General features: G+C 34.4%; 3 protein-coding genes across 3 annotated transcripts; 2 read left to right on the forward strand and 1 right to left on the reverse strand.

Annotated features, from left to right (window-relative positions):
* The first annotated feature begins 259 nt into the window (after positions 1-259).
* Positions 260-1,973, forward strand: LOC110421679 (Chaperone DnaJ-domain superfamily protein). The gene is made up of 4 exons (XM_021435322.2): positions 260-409; positions 511-562; positions 648-715; positions 1,290-1,973. The coding sequence occupies exons 1-4, from the start codon at positions 260-262 to the stop codon at positions 1,836-1,838; spliced, it is 819 nt and encodes a 272-aa protein (XP_021290997.1). The 3' UTR covers positions 1,839-1,973.
* A 114-nt stretch (positions 1,974-2,087) lies between these two features.
* Positions 2,088-7,385, reverse strand: PUM24 (pumilio 24). Its single transcript, XM_021435321.2, has 17 exons — positions 7,030-7,385; positions 6,888-6,941; positions 6,610-6,671; positions 6,448-6,529; positions 6,230-6,353; positions 6,044-6,127; positions 5,706-5,820; positions 5,256-5,406; positions 5,034-5,147; positions 4,818-4,889; positions 4,443-4,493; positions 4,297-4,347; positions 3,761-3,868; positions 3,475-3,672; positions 3,180-3,254; positions 2,630-2,874; positions 2,088-2,520 (listed from the first exon to the last, which is right to left on the reverse strand). The coding sequence occupies exons 1-17, from the start codon at positions 7,294-7,296 to the stop codon at positions 2,388-2,390; spliced, it is 1,986 nt and encodes a 661-aa protein (XP_021290996.1). The 5' UTR covers positions 7,297-7,385; the 3' UTR covers positions 2,088-2,387.
* A 3,200-nt stretch (positions 7,386-10,585) lies between these two features.
* LOC110421103 (TOPLESS-related 2) lies at positions 10,586-19,543 on the forward strand. Its single transcript, XM_021434575.2, has 25 exons — positions 10,586-11,021; positions 11,128-11,307; positions 11,396-11,509; positions 11,594-11,752; positions 11,843-12,020; positions 12,124-12,265; positions 12,814-12,929; positions 13,048-13,183; positions 13,308-13,417; positions 13,896-13,965; positions 14,040-14,113; positions 14,195-14,290; positions 14,368-14,460; positions 14,987-15,114; positions 15,238-15,472; positions 15,586-15,744; positions 15,840-15,929; positions 16,954-17,106; positions 17,222-17,332; positions 17,475-17,651; positions 17,760-17,888; positions 17,979-18,074; positions 18,480-18,662; positions 18,735-18,910; positions 19,087-19,543. Exons 1-25 carry the CDS (start codon positions 10,942-10,944, stop codon positions 19,292-19,294), a joined length of 3,393 nt encoding a protein of 1,130 aa, XP_021290250.1. The 5' UTR covers positions 10,586-10,941; the 3' UTR covers positions 19,295-19,543.
* The last annotated feature ends 962 nt before the right edge of the window (positions 19,544-20,505 follow it).

The raw sequence follows: 20,505 nt of genomic DNA on the forward strand, positions 1-20,505 counted from the left end.
AACGTTTGTTTTTCTTCCCACCAACTGATCCACTTTCAAAACATTTATTTATTTATTTATTTCTCCTTCCTCTGTCCCGCAAACTCTCCCTTGTTTTTCTTAACCGCTCCACCTTACATTTACATTACTTCCTCTCCTCTCTTCCCATAAAGAACCCTCTCTTCAATCTGCCTTTTCCAAGCCCGTTCACCCCATTTTTTTGGTCGTTCCATTCCAAAGTTTATACCCCTATTTTGGTTTTTCGTTAATCTCCAAAACAATGGGGAGAGTTGGGCTGGAATCAGATGCAAGGTCACAGTTGGTCCTGGAAATTTGCTCCATGTCACGCACTCCCATTGCATGTTCTCACAGGCACCATTTCAACAACCCTGTTAAGTCACATTTCATCGACTGGTATCGTGTTCTAGGAGTACGTTTTTTCTTTCTCCAGGCTTTCTTGATGTTAATCTCCATCAGAATGTTCAACCCTTTTTGGGGTTATTCCATTTGGCTCAGGATCTTCCCTTGCAGGTGGCAGAAGATGCAGGAACAGACCTTGTCAAAAAGCGTTATCATAAACTTGGTAGGCTAATCCCAGAAAATCAAAGTTCTACACATAAATGTTGTAGTTGTAGTATTTTGAAAGGGTTGCTTTTTTGTGTTTGCAGCTTTGCAACTTCATCCAGATAAGAATAAGCATCCAAAAGCTGAGATTGCCTTCAAGCTTGTCTCACAGGTTAGATTAGTTTAGGTGGCATTGGAAGTTGGGATAGGGATCGGATTGCTTGGTAGATTTCAACAAATTGTAGTTAACAGGATATAAATAGATTATGGATAAATTAAGAAATATTCAGTTCTTGCTTTCTTTTCTTTCTAATTTTTCCCTTGTCAGAATTTGGCATTCTGCTATGGCATGGCAGAATGCTGAACTTAGTAAAGGCGAGATTCGATCACAAGTTGTGGAATGCTAAAGAGAAAGATAGTTTACTTTTGACTTCTGAATGGTCATGGAGGCATAAGTACACCAATCAATTCGGTTTAAGGGGGAAAGAAACAGACGTAAATGTGTCCCACCAGACAGAATCATAAAGAAAGAAACGTACCCCATTCAATTGTAGTAACAGAAATTTGGTTCAACAAAAGATCTCAAATTTTAACCAACAGTTAGGTGTGACAGCATTCATTCTTGCTAACGCACTAAATGGTCCCTCACCGAACTCAACGAGATCAATCCAAAAATGGGTTTTTCTATTTCTTCTTTCTTTTTTGGTTCATAGAAGTAAACGAACTCTTCACTTCTTCACTTGCAGGCATATACATGTCTTTCTGACAGTGTGAGGAGAAGAGCTTTTAACTCGGAGAGGTGGAAATACTTCTGCATTGAATGCAACAGAATCCCATACACAAGCGGCAATTCCCTTGCCAATTCACGATATTCATCAAAACCCAAGGCGAAGGACCCTACAAGCTGTGCAAGGTCTAGTAGAGTTGTGCAAGGTCTAAAAGATATCAGAGATAGATTGAAAGAGGAAGTCAGGGTTATAGAACACTGCTTGAGGGTTAATAGCTTGTCCAGGAGGGAATCCCCGCTCTTTGATCCCTCAAACAAACTTTGTCAGAGTAAGATTAGACAAAAGAGTCAGAGAGAGACCCCGATTTTTGAACCTTCGGATTATCTATTTCAAGGCTACCCACACTTGAGGGTCCAAAGTTACAAGACACCTGAGAGCTTTTGGCACTTGCAAAGGAGAAGTGTACAGGGAAGAGGGACGTATCAGTCCCCAATCTTTGAGAATGCATCAGCAACAGGAATATTTAGGGGAATGCTTAAGAGCAAATCTGTTTGTATTCATTCATGATCATCATTCTTTAGCATCAATCAAAACAAAGAAATTTGCTTTTGATTTATAAAATGATTCGATTCAGTCACACGAGAATTCTTCTTTACTCTGTTCTACAGTGTGATAGCATAACAACTTACTTACTTTAAGACAATCTAGACACAAGTATTTTCAATTTTAATGAATGACAGAACAAACAGTTCAAGTAGGACAAAAACTAGTTTTATTATGCTCATGCATTAGGGATCAAAAGCAAAATTAACTCAAATGTATGATATGATTGCCACTTTCCAAGTTCTACAGTGATTTCGTAAATTGCCAAATCCATATTACAGGAGGAGGGAGAAATGAAAAAAGAGACTACCCTTGATATTGATATAAATTTTGACTTTGCCATGAACCCCATTTCAGCTAAGAAACTTCATATAATTTGCTCTGCATGTTACATAAATTCCTTCATGGCTATAAATACAGAGTAGAGTTTGTTCATTCACTCAACTTGCTTGCAGTCCAATCAACAATGCCGGTTCAATGATCAAAATTTTCTTGTCTTCATTACAAGCCAACCTAACCTTTTGCTGATTGCTTAGTTTCAGGGATTTTGAGAATACCCCCATCAATCAAGGGCCGCAACTCTTCTTTTGCCAGTTTATGGACCTTGGAGTCTGAGGATTCCCAAAATGCACACACTACCTTGGAACTGCAATTACAACAATGGGACCCAACATCAACATGTAACATTCAGAGATCAAATAGGCATTTATGCTTTAAATGCGCAAGATTTACAAAGAGGAAGCAAAGCAGCTAACCTGTGACCCTGGGCCCACAATTGACACTTTCCTTCCAAAGATTTCTTCCATAAAGTGGAAGCAAATGCTGGGCAGTCTAAAACTAGTTTCCTTATGGTGCGACTGGAATGAAAATTTTCAAGTACATGTTCTTCGGATTCTTCAGATTTAGGTTTCGCCGCAAGTGCTGCTATAGCTTCATACAAGTTATTTAACTTTTCATCCAAACTCAGATGGAGAATACCATCAAAACCCCCCATTGCAACCTGCATTGTTTCCAAAAGATATGCCAAGGCAGTCAAATCATTAGATCAAGGATTGAAAATAGTTCAATAAAAGAAGACACAACCACAGACTGAAATTCAAAAGGAAAGAGAGACTGTCTGATCATCTAAGTGTAAATCAGACCCTACTTTGAGCAAAATGACAAACTGTCACAGTTAATACCGTATAAAGGAGACAATTGTTCAGTTATCAACAAGGTTCCAGGCTTCCAGCTAACCTACTTTTGGATTTTATAAAAAAGAATACAACTCCATTAGGAAGATCATGGAGGGAAAAAGCTGATTACCTCAAAAAGCATGTCTTTGCCAAAATTTGACCTAAGCAATTCTTCTGCGTTCTCAATGCACACATCAACAAGGTTCTGCAAAACCAAGCATCACACATGAGCCAAGCCAAAGTGTAGACATAATTCCAGGCATGAAATATTGCAGATATATCCTAGAATAAGGTCCAAAGCACCAAGAATCAAGTACAACAACTGTGAACTGGAAGAGGTCGATAAATTGGGCAGATAAAAAATTTCTTTTTAAAAACAAACAAACAAGGACAGATCACCAGAATGGGGAAGAGGAGCAACAAACCTCAGCAAGCCCACTACTGACTAGCAACTCCCGCCTCCTTAAGGAAGGATCTTTCTTCCCACCCTCAGCCACGTAATTCTCTGCAGGAGTAGCACTATTACCAGACTCAGGTGCTGTCACATCAGGATCACTCGTGGCTGCCTCCTTACCAGATTCTTCATCCCTTGAAATTTCCTCAGATTTGACTTCTAACTCATTCTGACAAGGTGAAAAACCATAGTAAATTCTAGCACAAGTCATTTGCAGTCTAAGATAGTTCTACAAAAGATCACGACTTTAAAACTACCTTAATACTGAGAGTGGGGACAGATAAATTTAGAGAGGCCAGATCATCAGGACTTAAATAGCGTGAACAATTTGGATGAAGCAGCTGCAACAACAAGCGCCTTCCACTCTGAAATTCACAAATACCGAAACAGAAACCAATAAGCAATGCAGAAGTATTAAAGACTAAACTAATGTCAGAAGACCAAAATGGGGGTCCACCAGGTACTATAGCTCCAACAAATGGCACAACTTCAGGGATAAGATCCATACTATGGACATTCTAAAAGAAATCTAAAAAAAGATTACACTTTTTACATGATCCTAGCTGACCAACTCCTCAACATATTGTTTGGAGTTCAAAAAATTCTCCAGATAAATATACTTCAGATGATAATGAGGGTGTACATTTCGGGAAATATCAGACTACCAGCAGCAACTAGAAACTTTCCTTTAATTTTTTTTATTCACTTAAAAGCTATTAGCCCATCCTTATTTCCCAAACAAGTTATCTTCTTAAAAGTCCATTTAGATAACGGGTTTAGGATGAATATAAACCTTGTCCAAAACAAGCTCTTTCAATGTTGTTTGAAGCTCACGGATGACAATCTGTAAACAACAATTCAAGTTACAAACACTATTAGAAAGCAGCGTTACACAATATATAGAGAAGTAGTAATGAAAAGCTTCTAGCAGAAACAAACCTTTGTTATAAGCTTTGTGTCATCCACCATTGAAACAATACAGATAAGCACCTGAAAGTAAATGATACATAATAAAACTTACCACAAAAATTGTACAAAAATTCAATAAGTAGATAATAAAATGGAATTCAGACACAAATGCATCAATTTAAATCTAAATGAAAGGCATCATAACACATCAATATTATCATCAGATCAAATGTGTTCATTACTAGTGCCATAGTTGAATTTACAAAGAGTCAATTACATTTCAAACATAGAACCATGCTGCTAAATTGTGGAGCACAATAAAGTGCATTTTGTCAAGGAAGTAGGTGATCACACTTTCTAACAGAATGAAATTTGAGTGGATAAAATTCCATAAGGAACCCTTACCATGCACCCACATTGATCATGAGCTATCTTGCTTATGTGGCCTTTCATTCCTTTGATAATTTTCTTTCTTTCCTAAATAAAACACAATCAGGGAGGATGACTCAGGGGTTTGCAAGAAATTCCACACCAAAATACTACCGGTAAATTAAAACAGAAAAAAAAGGTATCTTTTGTGTTTTAGGTTTTATGAAACTCATTCGACAGACTGCAACAAACCTTTGCACTCCCATGCTTGACACAAAGCATCCCAATCTTAGATCCATCCCGGGTGTGGATCATACGGACAAGGAGTGGACCAGACAGCTGTTGAATTATATCTGCAGCAGAGGACTATCGACAAACTTACTTTAGAAAGAGAAATCACATGGCAACACCAGTGCTACAGGCAAGAAACTCCTTAGAGAATGTTTCAAGTATGCATGTTAAGATCTATAATACCTGATCAGCAATGCTCAAATACTCTAATAACACCCTGTGTATCATGGAGTGGTCTACTATTCCTTTTTCAAGGATTGGTTGAATAACTGAATTCATGTGCCGTAAAACAGAGGATTTCTGCAGGCCAAGCTTTGAAATTGCATCTATTAACCTGAAAGATAGAAAATTTTATCAAAATATATTCCCAACTTGCATAAAAAATATATGTTAAACAAAGCAACAAGTAGGATATCACTGTGGAATCACATATATGCAACAAACTACCTTAAAAACTCACACTACCAACAGAGCCATGGAAGCAATAACATCACAAAATTTAGAGAGTACCCATCAGCCTCCATGAGTAGTTATCAGCTCTTTAGAACTTTTGAAAGAATACTATACTTTGACCATTCACCAAACACATGACAGCCATGAGTAGAAATTATAAATTTATATAGTATGGTTTACCTGCTCTCTTTGATAGATGCAAGGTCTTTAAACAGCTGAAGCTCAGTAGAATATAATTCCATCAGAAGCTCTTGTTTTTGAGTGGCATTTCCTAGTTGATATGCATGCTCAATAACTGCAGAGATATAAGCAAGGACACCCAACGTCAGCAAGGCTTGAGAAGAGATTTACCTCCCAAAAACCTAAAATGAGATCTGCCTAATGGAAATAAACCAGCTATATCACTCACTTCAACACATGTCACATGCAAATGAAATCAAGCTGATTTCAACACATTTTTAATAGCAAATGTACCGTTAAATTCAACTATTTAGGTGAGCAAATAAAGTCTGACATACCTACAGATCCAACCATATGCCGAAGAAGAGAAGCAACATGGCCTCGGAGAGAGGAGATAACCCCTGCCAGCTGTGTTTTAGATGCTGCATGCATTGTGAAGTGTGTCATGAGACCATGATAACAATAGGATTAACATCAACTAAAAGAGACTATACAACCTAGTCCGTCAAGCAGCATAACCCTACCGGTATCTAACATTTTCTTCACCAGATGCACAGCATAAGCATTGCATGCAAGGGTGAGAAGATGTGGCCGAAGCTCTGCAAATACAGCATCCCTTTCCGTTTGTGAGCAGTACTTAACACAAGTCTGAGGTAGAAAAAAAAAAAAAAGGTTAAGACAACCATAGACTACTGCAGCGGAATAACTAATTTGAAACTTAAAGAAAAGGCTAAAAAACCACCTGAAGAACACGAGAAGAAACATGAGAGCCAGCAATTTCCGAAATCTTCCCCTTCATTTTTTGTAGAGCTTCAGTTATCAGCCTGAAAACAATTCAAATAACATTTATTAAAAAAAGGCCATATAGGAGGACAAACCATTATCTTTGTTCCCAAAAACATACTTTGATCTGTCTTCTTTTGCAATATTCCGACGTCTCATCTTTTCCCACAGAGATGCAAGCTCCTATTGCAATGTAAACGAAGCAACACTTGCTTTAGTCAATGATTACCATACACTCACAGAAATCAACCATTATAAATTGCAAATAACTCCTGATACCCAAAGCAAACAAAGACAAAACCCTGCTCAATCCAAATTGCAATTTATCTTCCTTCCTTGATTCTTAATTCCACTACAAACCATTCTTTTTGAAGTAACAAAGGCAGAAAATGGACTTACCTGTTCAAGAGTATAATGTGGCTTCCTCTTCTTCTTTCTAGCTTCTGCCAATTCCTGGCATAACAAATAAAACGATAAACGTTTTAAAACAAACAAACAAGCCCTGCCTTCTGCAATTTCCAATCAGAAGAAATATAATAACCTTGGCAAGAAGGCGACGCTCTCGCTTTGTGAGCTCTTTATTTTCATTCCCAGATTCTGATTTCTCAAACTTCGAATCATTTGGTTGCTCCCGTTTTTGTTTGGGTAATTTGAAAGGTTTCTTCAGTGGCTTGCTTGAACCGTCTTTTGATGGCTTCGACGCAAGGAGCTTCGGCTTCTTGGATTTTGAGCCATCTCGCTCGACTTTGACGCTTGAAATTTGCTTTCTCTTTTTGGGTTTTTGCGTTTGTTGGTTCTTGGCCGCCATCGAAGCTTTAGCTCTGCAAGTTTTTTCTTCTTCCTCTTCTTCTTCTACTCCTCCTCTAGGCGGTTGAGGTTGAGTGTGGGTTTTTTTGAGGGTTTTGCATTTTGGTACGAGGCTGACTGGGTTTTGAAACGGATCATAGCCGTTGGTCTAACCCAAAGTAGTTATTGGGCTGATCTGGGCTGGGCTAAATTGTTTTTAACCATTTAGTTAATTAAGTAGTTTTTTTTGAAAAAAATAATCTTTTTATAATTAATTAAAACTATAAATAATGTATTATTTAATTATTTTATGCCACATTATGGTTTCACGTGTTTGAAAACACATTTATTCACGTTGTTGTATTAGAAAGTAATGTACAAAAAAATAATAATCAACAAGAATCAAACCCGTTCTTGTAATATAAAACATTAGTAAAAGGCCCGTGCCTAAATTTTTTTAATAAAATAGATAAATATTTTTTTCTTTATATTATGAGTAGAAGTTATAATTTTTGTGATAATAAATAAAAACAACACAAATTGATTAGTTGAATCAATTATTTATTTTAAATTTATTACAAATCACAACTTTTTAAATAATTAAAAGGAAAATAAACAATAAATGAGTGAGGGAAAAAAAGAAAAATAAGTATAAATCATTTTCTTTTTTGTTTTTTTTCCTATATATCTTTAACCCAATGCTTTTAATTTTTAACTTCTTTATTGTTCATTAATATGTCTTATATATAATTTCTCATTTTTTTTTCTTCGAATGCCTTATTTTAAAATATCACATATCAACTTATCACATGTTATTTTTTAATTATATATAATTATAAATATAAAAATTTTATATTATTACTTGTGCAAAATGCACCAGTTGTTCATTTTATTAAATATTTATAAATTATAACTATTAAAACATGATAGAGATGTTTATAGTATTACTGTATATATATATATATATATATTACTAAATAAGAAATGTTTTTTCTTTGCATTAAAGGAAAGAATTTAGGTTGACATATTCCACGTTATCCTATCAAATGTGGAAATAAATTGTGATTGCGGGGTAGATGTTGTGGTACATCAAGACCTCACTGCAACTGCCAAGGAGCAGTTGACTACGATTGTAACCACAAATGGTGATTAGCCACGTGTAGAGATGTCTCGCGGTCCGTAGATGGTGGAGAAGTGGGGTCCTAGGCTAGCAATATTCTTTCTTCTTCGGCACGGACAACGCTTGGTAGGCCCACATTCTTGGCCACCAAGAAGCTAAGACTCCAGATGTCCCCGCTGACTGACACGTGTCACAGTCGCTTTCATGGAAGAAAACTGTAAGCTTCGATGTCAAGCACTATTTACTTTTTTGGCTTGTGATGAGACTCGCTTTTGATATCGCACCACGAAAGTTAGATTGCGACTCTTGTTACGTGACGTTTGAATCTCCATCTATCGCTTTTTATAGTGGTTTTTTAAAATTTATTTAAATATTAAAAAAATCTTAAATTTATTACACTATAATTTTTTTTTTAACTCATCAAAATTTTTATTTTTCAATTTATACTCGCACCATCCTTTTAATGTCAATCAAATTTAATATTAATTGATTTTTTTTACAATATAATATTTAAAAATATCTCTAAATTATTAAAAAATCAAATAAACATTTTATTATTCTCTTATGTTTAATCAAATCTCTTATGTTTTTATTTTTTATCAAACAATTTCTTACGAGCAATGATAAATTATTTGTCATTAGTTAAAATGTTCATCATACATTATAAAAAAATATTTATTATGTTATATTAATATATTATATTATTATTTATTATTATATCACATCAACATTATATGATATATAATGACAAGTGACATTTTGATTAAATTAATCATTAATTATAAATATTTATTTAATTTAAAATAAAAATATAATAACTTAATTAACTTAAAATAAAAATACGAATACTTGATTAAATATAACAAAATAGTAATAATTTATTTAAATTTTTTTTAATAAGTTATAAACCTTTTTAAATATTATGTATTTTTTATCCATCACATACAACATTATTGTATGAAATATATGATGACATTATTACCATGTCATCATCTTATGATCATGTCAGTCACCATGTAATCACATCATAAAAGTCAAATTATATGTCTCTTAAACATAAAATATCATTCATAATTAAATTTGATTATTCTTAACTTTTGTAAATTCATATAATTCTTGTATTTAAATAAGTTACTATAAAATTATAATATTAGTTATCACTTGTTTGGAGTAAGTTGAAGTTGGTTTTATTGTAACATGAATTTATTCGACATGTGTAAATTGTTTTATTTTCATGTTTACTCAATTTGATGTGACATTATTCATTAAATATATGTTATGCATCAATTTTAGAATATCGCGGATTGGTAAATAAGTAATTATTCACAATAAAATGTTTTATAAATTCAATAAGGCATATCATGTGTGTGTAACTTACTTTTAATGGTATAAACAACAAATATGAATATTTATTTTTTAAGTATTTTAAAATAATTTGTTTTTAACTTTTAAATTATTTAATAGTATTATTTATTATAATAAAAAACATTGAATATTTATATAATTAATTTTTTTAAAAATTTAATATAAAAATATATTAAAATCTATAAAATGGAGTTATAGAATATGGTACCTGTCAGTGTCATGACAATACGAAAAACTGAAAAAGAGAAAAAGGCCAAGAATATGAATTTATTTTAACTTTTTTTTTTAGTTTTCGCATTCTTTAATTCCTTGGAAGCTTCTGGTTCCAAGTTGCTTACCAACTCTGCTTGAGAAATTCTCGCGAGATAGTCTTAAGAAAACAAGCTAAGATCCCGACACAGTTGAAAGAGTCAAGCAGATGCAGCGTAAAAGTTCGACACGTCATTAAACCGACAATGCAAAGGCATATGCCGGACTTTAGTACCTTTTATTCAATCCACTTAATTTCCCACTTTCGGTTCCGCATTAACGACGCGAGTTCCTAGGTTTTTATTGTCTACATCAAACCTCTCTCTTAACCACTTCCACTAAACCATTAATTTCTCTCCATGTAAGCACCTCAAGTCCACCCTCGTTCATTGCAAACCGGTTCTTGCAAGTCCCGTCCGCACATTGAAATAGCCTGAATCCGATTTAGCCTCCACGTACTTATTGTTGCAGGAAGGGTATAAGGGCAGAGTGCTTATCAATCTAGTGAGAAGTCGTTGCACTTATCAATTGAGGTCGGTACGCATCGATAAAGGTGAAACTCACTTTCTCTCTCTTCTTTATCTTTTTCTTTTCAATTTTTATTTTCTCTTGGCAGCTTTTCTTCGACTGTTGTCGTTGAACGCGAAGCATGAAATGCAACCGCAAACCCTAGAAATCAGTCCAAGGACGACCAATTTCTCCACCATCTTTCTCAGCGGCCGCTAACTTCCAAGAGACGCCGTCGTTTCACCACCTGTTCTCTTCTTTTAATTCGCCTTTGAGTTCCCATTTTCAACTCTCTCTCGCTCGCTCGCTCGCTCGCTTTCGCTCTGTTCTTTTCTCTCTTTTTTTATGGCTATTTTTGTTTAAATTAAAAACCCTAACTCCCTAATTTTCAATTTTCAATTTCTCGATCGGCAAAGCTTTGAAGAAATGTCGTCTCTTAGCAGAGAATTAGTGTTCTTAATTCTCCAATTCCTCGAAGAAGAGAAGTTCAAAGAGACCGTTCACAAGTAAGCGTTTAACATCAGTTTCATTTTCATTTTTTTTATTCCTTTTTTGTGTTGTTTCTGTTGTCGTTTTAATGTGAGTTTGTGTCGTTTTTGGTTGAGCGCCCAGGTTAGAGCAAGAGTCAGGGTTCTTCTTCAACATGAAATACTTCGAAGAGAAAGCTCTCGCCGGAGAATGGGACGAAGTTGAGAAATACCTCTCTGGATTCACTAAAGTTGACGATAATCGATATTCGATGAAGATTTATTTTGAGATCAGAAAGCAGAAGTATCTAGAAGCTTTGGACCGGTAAACTCTATTTTTTCTTTTTAATTATTTGAAGGATTTGGTGTAATTATGTATAATAATGTTTGTTTTGGTTTTTGTTTTGTTTCAGGCGTGATAGAGCTAAAGCTGTTGAGATTTTAGTGAAGGATTTGAAAGTTTTTTCGACATTTAATGAAGAACTTTATAAGGAAATTACGCAGCTTTTAACGCTCGAGAACTTTAGGTAATTAAGATTGTGGAATTTGATGGTTGGTTGTAGATGTAGAATTAAATGTAATTTAAGGTTTTCGTTTTTGATATGATGTAGGGAAAATGAGCAGCTATCGAAGTATGGTGATACTAAATCGGCTCGGAGCATAATGCTGGTTGAGCTTAAGAAACTAATAGAAGCGAATCCCTTGTTCCGGGAGAAACTTGTTTTGCCTACATTAAAGGCATCACGGTTGCGAACTTTGATTAATCAAAGGTGAATTTTACATTTTGTTGCAGGATATAGTATTTGGTTGTAAATATGGTAAATGGATGATGTGGAATCTGACTGATTGTATATTTGCAGTTTGAATTGGCAACACCAGCTGTGTAAAAATCCTAGGCCTAATCCAGATATTAAAACCTTATTCACTGATCACAGTTGTTCACCTCCGAATGGGGCTCGTGCACCTACTCCAGTAACTCTTCCAGTTGCAGCAGTTGCTAAGCCTTCAACCTATGCTCCACTTGGAGCACATGGTGGAGTATGATCCTAATGTTTCCTATAGTTTTGAATCATGGATGTCGTTGATGCATGTTTCTCATGCTGACCTTAGGATGTCTTTTCTTCCTGTTATGATATTGCAGCCTTTTCCACCACCACCACCTGCTGCTGCTGCAAATGCTAATGCTTTAGCTGGCTGGATGGCAAGTGCCAATCCTTCCTCATCAGTCCAATCTGCCATCGTTGCTGCTTCTGCATCATCATTGCCTGTTCCTCAAAATCAAGGTAAAATTAATGTGCTATCATGGTTGGCATTTTGGTAGCCAAACTCATTGTGTTTTAAGCAGGAATACTTTTCAGTTTCTACATTTATCCTCGGATATTGTATTTATGCTGGTAGAATTATCAGTGGCATATCTTGGATTGCATCTGTCCTTTGTGTTTTTGGTTCTCACTTCATATCCCTGTTAATAAAGATGTATGGATGATCCTGATGAAAGGGTGTTGAGAAACCCCAATACTTGGCTTGTATACTCGTTAAACTGGATATAAGTTTAATTTAAAGAGGGACATTCTGTTTAGTCTGAAATCTTGATATGGACTTGTCAACTGTTAAAATAATATATCAAAGATCTATAATTTCCTTCATTTGAAATGGTTTAAAGGAGTGCTTAAAAAAACAATAAAAAGAAGGGAAGAGAGAACGAAGTGGGGGGGGGGGGGGGGGGGGGGGGGGGGGGGAGGCGGGGAGGTTGGATTGTACCATTTTCTTCTTGTTTGATTAATTCCTTAGGTATATAACTAACCTAATTTTGTTTTGAATGTTACGGCAGTCTCAGTTTTGAAACATCCAAGAACAGCATCAAATATGCTTGGAATGATTGACTATGGGAGCACTGATCATGAACACTTAATGAAACGTTTGCGGACTGCACAATCTGTTGATGAGGTAAATCTTCAAGAGGTCATATTCTTCCATGGCAGTTCTAGATACTTCCCCACATATTTTGCAACTATGCTGTAATATATAGATAATAATTATCGGAATTCTTAATTAATGTGTTTAGGTCACATATCCTGCTCCTCCTCAACTAGCCTCATGGTCACTTGATGACCTACCAAGATCTGTTGCTTGTACCATTCATCAGGGATCCAGTGTCACAAGCATGGATTTCCATCCTTCTCTTCATACATTACTTACTGGTAAAATCACTGACAGCTTTACAAACCAGCTTGCCTAGAGTGATTTTAGATCAAAATTCATTTGTTTAGTTCAGTTGCTATGGGTTGTGTTTTCTTAACTTGCTTTATGCATCTTTCTAAATAGTTGGTTGTAGCAATGGTGAAATTTCCTTATGGGAAGTTAGCACGCTAGAGAGATTGGTGTCAAAACCATTCAAGATATGGGATATGGCTACTTGTTCAGTTCCATTTCAGGTTGATATCTCATCTTTGAGTTAATAAAAAAATCATATATTTTATTTTCTTATTTCTTTTTCTTTTCTGGACCACTAAAATGATATATTTTTGAGAGTTGTATATTCCTGATTCACAGCATCAATTTGAATGAGTTAAATATGTCTGAATTATTTGACAAGAACTTATTTGCTTGTGATCATTGTCCATAAAGGCATGTTAGTTCAGTAATTTCAGTTTTAATGTTACTGAAGAATTGGACAATCTCCTTTTTAAAATATTTCTCTTCTCTATCAAAACTATACTTCAACTATGTAAACCATGTCCTCCCTGACTCATCAACTGAGTTGTTTTTTTTTTCTTTTTAACACCATCTCTCCCTTTTCTTTAAAATGTATTTTGAAACAAGATAAGGTTTATACTTTCGCTTGATATTACTGGAATGCTGGAAGTTTGGCAAAATACATCTGTAAGGATTATAATTGAGAGTCTCTTGCAGGCTAGTATTGTTAAAGAGTCGTCCATATCTGTAAGTCGTGTAGCTTGGAGCCCAGATGGAAGTTTGATTGGTATGTGCTGCAACAGTAATTTACCTCTAATAAGTGCAGTTTTGAGCTTCTTTATAGAACTTTTCTGGGTGCAGGAGTTGCATTTACAAAGCATCTTGTTCATTTGCATGCGTATCAAGCATCAAATGATCTACATCCACATCTAGAGGTATGTTTCTAATTCACCTTCTTATACTTTGCTCAAGGAGGCATTACTCTTAAATGTAAACTGATAATTGCCATCTGATAGATTGATGCCCATGTGGGTGGCGTAAATGACTTAGCTTTCGCTCGTCCAAACAAAAAACTCTGTGTTGTTACTTGTGGAGATGATAAGTTAATAAAGGTAGGGAAGTGAATGACATGGTCTGCATTTTTTTATCTTTAAACGTCATGTGTTCTCAGTTTCATTGACAACTGTAGGTGTGGGATTTGTCTGGAAGTAGGCTTTTTAATTTTGAAGGCCATGAGGCACCTGTTTATTCTGTTTGTCCTCACCAGAAGGAAAATATTCAGGTAGGCAGTTTCTTTAAATAATGTCTGGATGATAATTTATGCCTTGATGAAAATTACTTGATTGTGAGGATAAGCTGATTTTTTGATACAGAAGTACATTGCTGCAACTGGCTATTGCCTATTAGTCAAGGAACCATGTGATGCAAGTTTAGATATATGCTGATCTGTGTGAAGAAAAGATAGACTGCTTTTTGTATTAATAATATCTAACAACTACTAAATCTGCACATCTCATTTTATGGAGGAAGCTGTATTGTAGATGACAATATGTACCCGAATTCTTTTATCACTTTGCATACTGGTCTCTACATGAGATCAGAAGGCAGTGGTGCCTGTGCATTTTTGCATCCATGTTGGTCACTGAACCTTAATTTATTTGTTTCTATATTTAATCTGTTTCTTGTTTTCCTTGGTTTTTATCAGGGCTGAGCTTGAAAAATGTGTTGTAGCATATGAAACATATTATTTCAATTTTGAACTATTTATGCATCCAACTATTGCATGATCTTCTGTCATATTGTTGCAGTTTATATTTTCAACTGCTGTTGATGGCAAAATCAAGGCTTGGTTGTATGACAATATGGGCTCTAGGGTTGACTATGATGCTCCTGGACAGTGGTGTACCACGATGCTCTACAGTGCTGATGGTAGTAGGTAGGTAGATGAAAACTTAGTGTAGTAGCTATAAAGGGTTAGCTTTTTTCTCTTAGACTGATCTACAAATCTTCTTAGCCGTATATGAAATGTTACAAATTAACAATCCTCTCTCTAATACAGATTATTCTCTTGTGGGACAAGTAAAGATGGAGATTCATTCCTGGTTGAATGGAATGAAAGTGAAGGAAAAATAAAGAGGACATATTCTGGTTTTAGAAAGAACTCTACCGGTGTAGTACAATTTGACACAACAAGGGATCGCTTCTTGGCTGTTGGTGATGATAGCCAGATAAAATTTTGGGATATGGACAATACAAATATTCTCACCACCACAGAAGCTGAGGGGGGACTTCCGGTTAGCATCTCATTTTTAATTTGAGCTCCTCTTTTATCTATCTTTTGTAGATTGGATGAACAGATGACTTTGGTATCAAATTGGTTATCTTACTTGATATTGTGATGGTATAGAGTCTTCCCCGATTGAGATTCAACAAGGAAGGAAATTTGCTTGTTGTTACTACAGCAGACAATGGATTCAAGGTTCTTGCAAATGCCAATGGTCTTAGAGCGTTAAGGGCAAAGGAGGCTCGATCTTATGAAGCATCCAGAACACCACTTGAGATGAAGGTTATTATCTTCCACTGGAATGCTACCTGGCTTTGCATTTGTTATGTTATGAACTTTTATTGACAACTTGATTTTATTGCTTGATTGTGGATCAGGTATCTAATTCTGCTATGGGTACAAGCATCGGTCCAGCAGTTAGCAAAGTAGAACGTGTAGACAGTCCTGCCAGGCCTACTCCAATTCTTGTATGCTCCACATGCACTAAGCTTTATTTTCTGTTGATTGTTTAACTTTTGGTTAGAAAATGAGTATCAATTGCTTCACACGATAAACAACATAAAAACTTATTACACCAAAGTTGAGATATTGTACAGAACAGTCAAAAAACGAAAATCTTTCCTCTATAACATATTTTTTTTTGGAAAATCTAATATTTTCTATTGTTTGAATAAATTGCCTAAAATATTTTCTATTTTGAATCATGTAGAAAACATTTTACATCATAACCCAGCTTCAAAATTTTTTTTAATCTTCAGTAATTTTCTACTATAGCACCATAAAAAGATTAGCATTCATCAATTATGCAAGACATCCAAACATTTTTTCAACATTAAAAATATTATATATAAATAATATTTAACCCTTTTCATTTATTTGTTTCTCATGATATTGTTATACTGGTTAGTTTTGTTAAGTGAATAAATTGGAAATTAAAAGAAATGAGAGATTTTCATGTGTGAAAAACCTATTTCCTATTTTTTATAAATATTTTTCTTTAATTGACCTTAATTAGTTTTTATTATATTAAAAATTGTAATATCTTAGTAAAAATAATTCTAATGATATGATTCCAATGAAATAATTGAATAAAACTAATCAATGGTAGTTTGTCGGGAAAAAGAATAATAAATAAAGAGATTAAAAAAATACTTTATTATTTTATTGTTTTGTAAGATTGATCCCACAAAAAGGGGTGGGCAATATTTTCTAAATGGGATTGATCCTAAGGTTTATAGGATTGATCATAGAGAGAGAAGGCAGATTGAAAATTTCTTATGCCTTTCTTGGGCATGAGACATTTGATGCCGGTCAACACAATTTTTTCCTTTGATTCGCAAAACATTTTACATTTGTAAAAGTTTTCCCCTTTCTAAACAAGTGAAAAAGCTGAAAAACTTGTCTGGAAAGTCTTGATAGCCTTACCAAACGGATCCACAATTTCCCAACTTTCTCAAAATAGCATCTAATTCTATGTGCAATTTCTTGTAGAATGGAGTTGAACCGATGAGTAGAGGCATTGAAAAGCCGAGAACTTTGGAGGATGTGTCTGATAAAACAAAGCCTTGGGAACTAACTGAGATTGTTGACCCTGCTCAGTGTCGAACAGTCACCATGCCAGACAACTTGGATACTGCCAGCAAGGTTTTACTTTAATAATTTTTTTAGTCTCTCTTCATTTTTGTTTTTAACATTATCTTTCTGGACTATCTTGTTCAGTTTATCATATTTATGATTAATTAATTGCTTTTATATCAAGGTTGCTCGACTTCTGTACACAAATTCTGGTGTTGGGGTTCTGGCTCTTGGGACGAATGGGATCCAGAAACTTTGGAAATGGAGTCGCAGTGAACAAAATCCTAGTGGCAAGGTGATTTATTCTTTGCAGACATTTATATGTAATTGCTCATTGAAATATACATGCAAATGTTTGTATTCCTGTGTTGTACGTATGATATTAGTAGAAAAAGTTTCCTTGTATAATTTTTTTTCCATCTTTTGTGGTTTTATAGGCAACTGCTAGCATTGTCCCACAACATTGGCAACCAAATAGTGGTCTTCTGATGACTAACGATGTACCAGATAATTCTGAAGATGCAGTTCCATGCATAGCACTGTCAAAGAATGACTCTTATGTAATGTCTGCATGTGGTGGAAAGGTTTCATTGTTTAATATGATGACGTTCAGGGTAAATTACTATGTATTTCACAATCTTTTCTGTTCTGACTCTGAAATTTTGAATAAGGTGGAGTTTATAGTGATCATTTACTCAATATGGAATTGCATTGATTTGCAGGTAATGACAACTTTTATGCCACCTCCTCCAGCTCCCACCTTCCTTGCATTTCATCCGCAAGATAATAATATCATAGCAATTGGAATGGAAGACTCAGCCATTCATATTTACAATGTCAGGGTGGATGAAGTAAGATGATTCAAGCATATCTTTTTATCTCACATTGATAGCAATACCTTTTAATATTCATTATATAAGGAGGTGGTTTTTTTCTGTCAGGTTAAAACAAAATTGAAGGGTCACCAAAAACGCATCACAGGTTTAGCATTTTCGACCAGTCTTAAAATCCTGGTCTCTTCAGGTGCTGATGCTCAGGTATGCTTCACCATCAAAACCTCTGTGTATGGTTGTGTGTCCTTGTGCCTAGCATTATTTGTGATTAAAACATCTTTAAGTTGAAAAAGAGAGCAGATACTTTCTTTGGTTGCCTAGATGATAAGAGTAATTACTGAAGGTTGCAATTTGTCTGTTATTGGAAAAGAGATTATGGGTTCTGATTACCTTTCTTAACGGTTTTCATATTTCTCTTCTTGCCTCAGAAACAAAAGAAATTGATTTCAGTTTCGTGAAAAGAAACTTCTCTGCCATTATGCCATAATCGTTTTTAGTGCCTCATGTTTTGTCCCGTTTTTATTTTCTGTTCTTGTTCTTAGATAAATATGACCAGTGGTTCTTATTACCCTTTATTACTGCTGATGTTATTGACTTCTTTGTTTGTAGCTTTTCTTTTGGAATGCTGATGACTGGGAAAAGATAAAATCAGTGGCACTTCAACTGCCAGCTGGAAAAGCACCTCAGGGTGACACTCGAGTGCAATTCCACTCTGATCAAGTTCGCTTGTTAGTATGCCATGAAACACAACTTGCAGTATATGATGCTAACAAGATGGAACGCATTCGGCAGGTAAAATACTACTCCTTATGTGATGAATTTAAATATGTGGTGAACAAATTTTTATTTTCTTTTGCATTGCAGTGGATGCCACAAGAAGTACTTTCTTCACCTATATCTAGCGCAGCATATTCCTGCAACAGCCAACTAGTTTATGCTACTTTTACTGATGGTAACATTGCAATATTTGACGCTGATAGTCTGAGGCTAAGATGTCGTATTGCACCATCTGCTTATATCTCTCCAGCGTTGTCGAACAGGTAATGCAATACAGCTTACATCACCACGTTATTGCCTTTGGTTTTTCTTTTGAGTGATCCAATGCTTTGTTTGTTCATGTGATGCTTTGAAAAGACTTGCATATGACCAGTAATTGGTTTAACATGAAACATGCGTGTATGGTCTTACATTTGATTGCAATGTTTTACTGTGACAGCCAAACTGTATATCCACTAGTTGTCACAGCACACCCACAGGATGCCAATCAGTTAGCTGTGGGACTGACAGATGGCTCTGTTAAAGTTATAGAACCCTTGGAGATGGAGAGGAAGTTGGGACTGCCTGTGCCTGTGGATAATGGAACAGAGAATGGCCGGACGGCAACATCATCCACCACCAACACCTCTGAGCAGCTGCAGAGATGATAAATTAATGATCCTTTCTGCTTCGTAAATTGTAAATCATCCATGTATAATTTGTAGTTTGTCCATTTAAATGTGCCTAATTATACGTGTTTGAGCATATAGGGGAAAAATGAAAATGTTAGATCAGGTGAGCAAGATATATTCATGTATGTATATTAGATGCTAATCTCTCTGATAAATGTGACATTCAATTGCTACTTCATTTCATTTCTCTGATAAATCTGACATTCAGTTGCTGTTTTCAGATGATTAGCTAGTTTTTGAGTAAATGCCGTTCGGATTTCCAAGGGCATAACAAGTAAGAAACTCTCTCATCTCTTCGCCTTTAGGATTCTTTTCTGCTGGATCTGCTCTTTGGAATCTACCTTTTGTTTGGTAGGAGCAGGGCTAGTAAATTTGAAAATGTATCAAGGAAAAGAAAATTTAACTAAAATTGGAAACCAAGTAAATATGTTAGTTTTAGAATAATTTAAATGGTTACGAATATAGTTATAAAAGATTTGATTACAAATATAATTTCTCACATTTGGTTTTCTTTTTAAAGTTAATATAAAAAGGGAAATAGAATTAAAAACAAAATGGTGGTGGTAAGTTTAATCTTAATGTGAGGTCAATTAATAAAATTTTTAAAAATTAATAAAAACTTATATAACAGGTTAATAGGTAAATAATATATAACAGGTTAAATTTATCTATTTTAAGATAATAATGTAGATAATTTTAAAATTTGTTTAGTTTATTTTAAAAGTTATTTAATTTTTAATTTAATTTAATTTTTTACTTTAAACTATAAGAATATTATTTTTTGATATTAAAATTTTATTTAATTAATTAATTTAATAAAAATTATTATTATCACTTGTTAGGTTAACTTTCACATATTTACGTTAAAATTTTAAATTTGCTTATTTCATTTTTATAAGAGTTTATATCAATTCTTACAACTTTACGTCAAGTTTTGTTAATAATAACTTTTAATTATTATTATTATTATTATTATTTATTTAAAATAAAAATTTAAATATTGATGTATACTTTAGCTTGATAATATAAATATAAATGTTTATTTTTTATTAAATTTAATTAACTTATTATGTTAACTCTTTAACACATTTACGTTAAGATTTAAAATTTAATTATTTTACTTTTATAAATTTTTACGTCAATTGTTACAGTTTTATGTTAAAATTTGTTTATGTCAATTTTGAACT

Source organism: Theobroma umbraticum, unplaced genomic scaffold, assembly GCF_002168275.2.
Source record: "Theobroma umbraticum cultivar Fairchild unplaced genomic scaffold, ASM216827v3 scaffold_130.0, whole genome shotgun sequence".
NCBI lineage: Eukaryota > Viridiplantae > Streptophyta > Magnoliopsida > Malvales > Malvaceae > Theobroma > Theobroma umbraticum.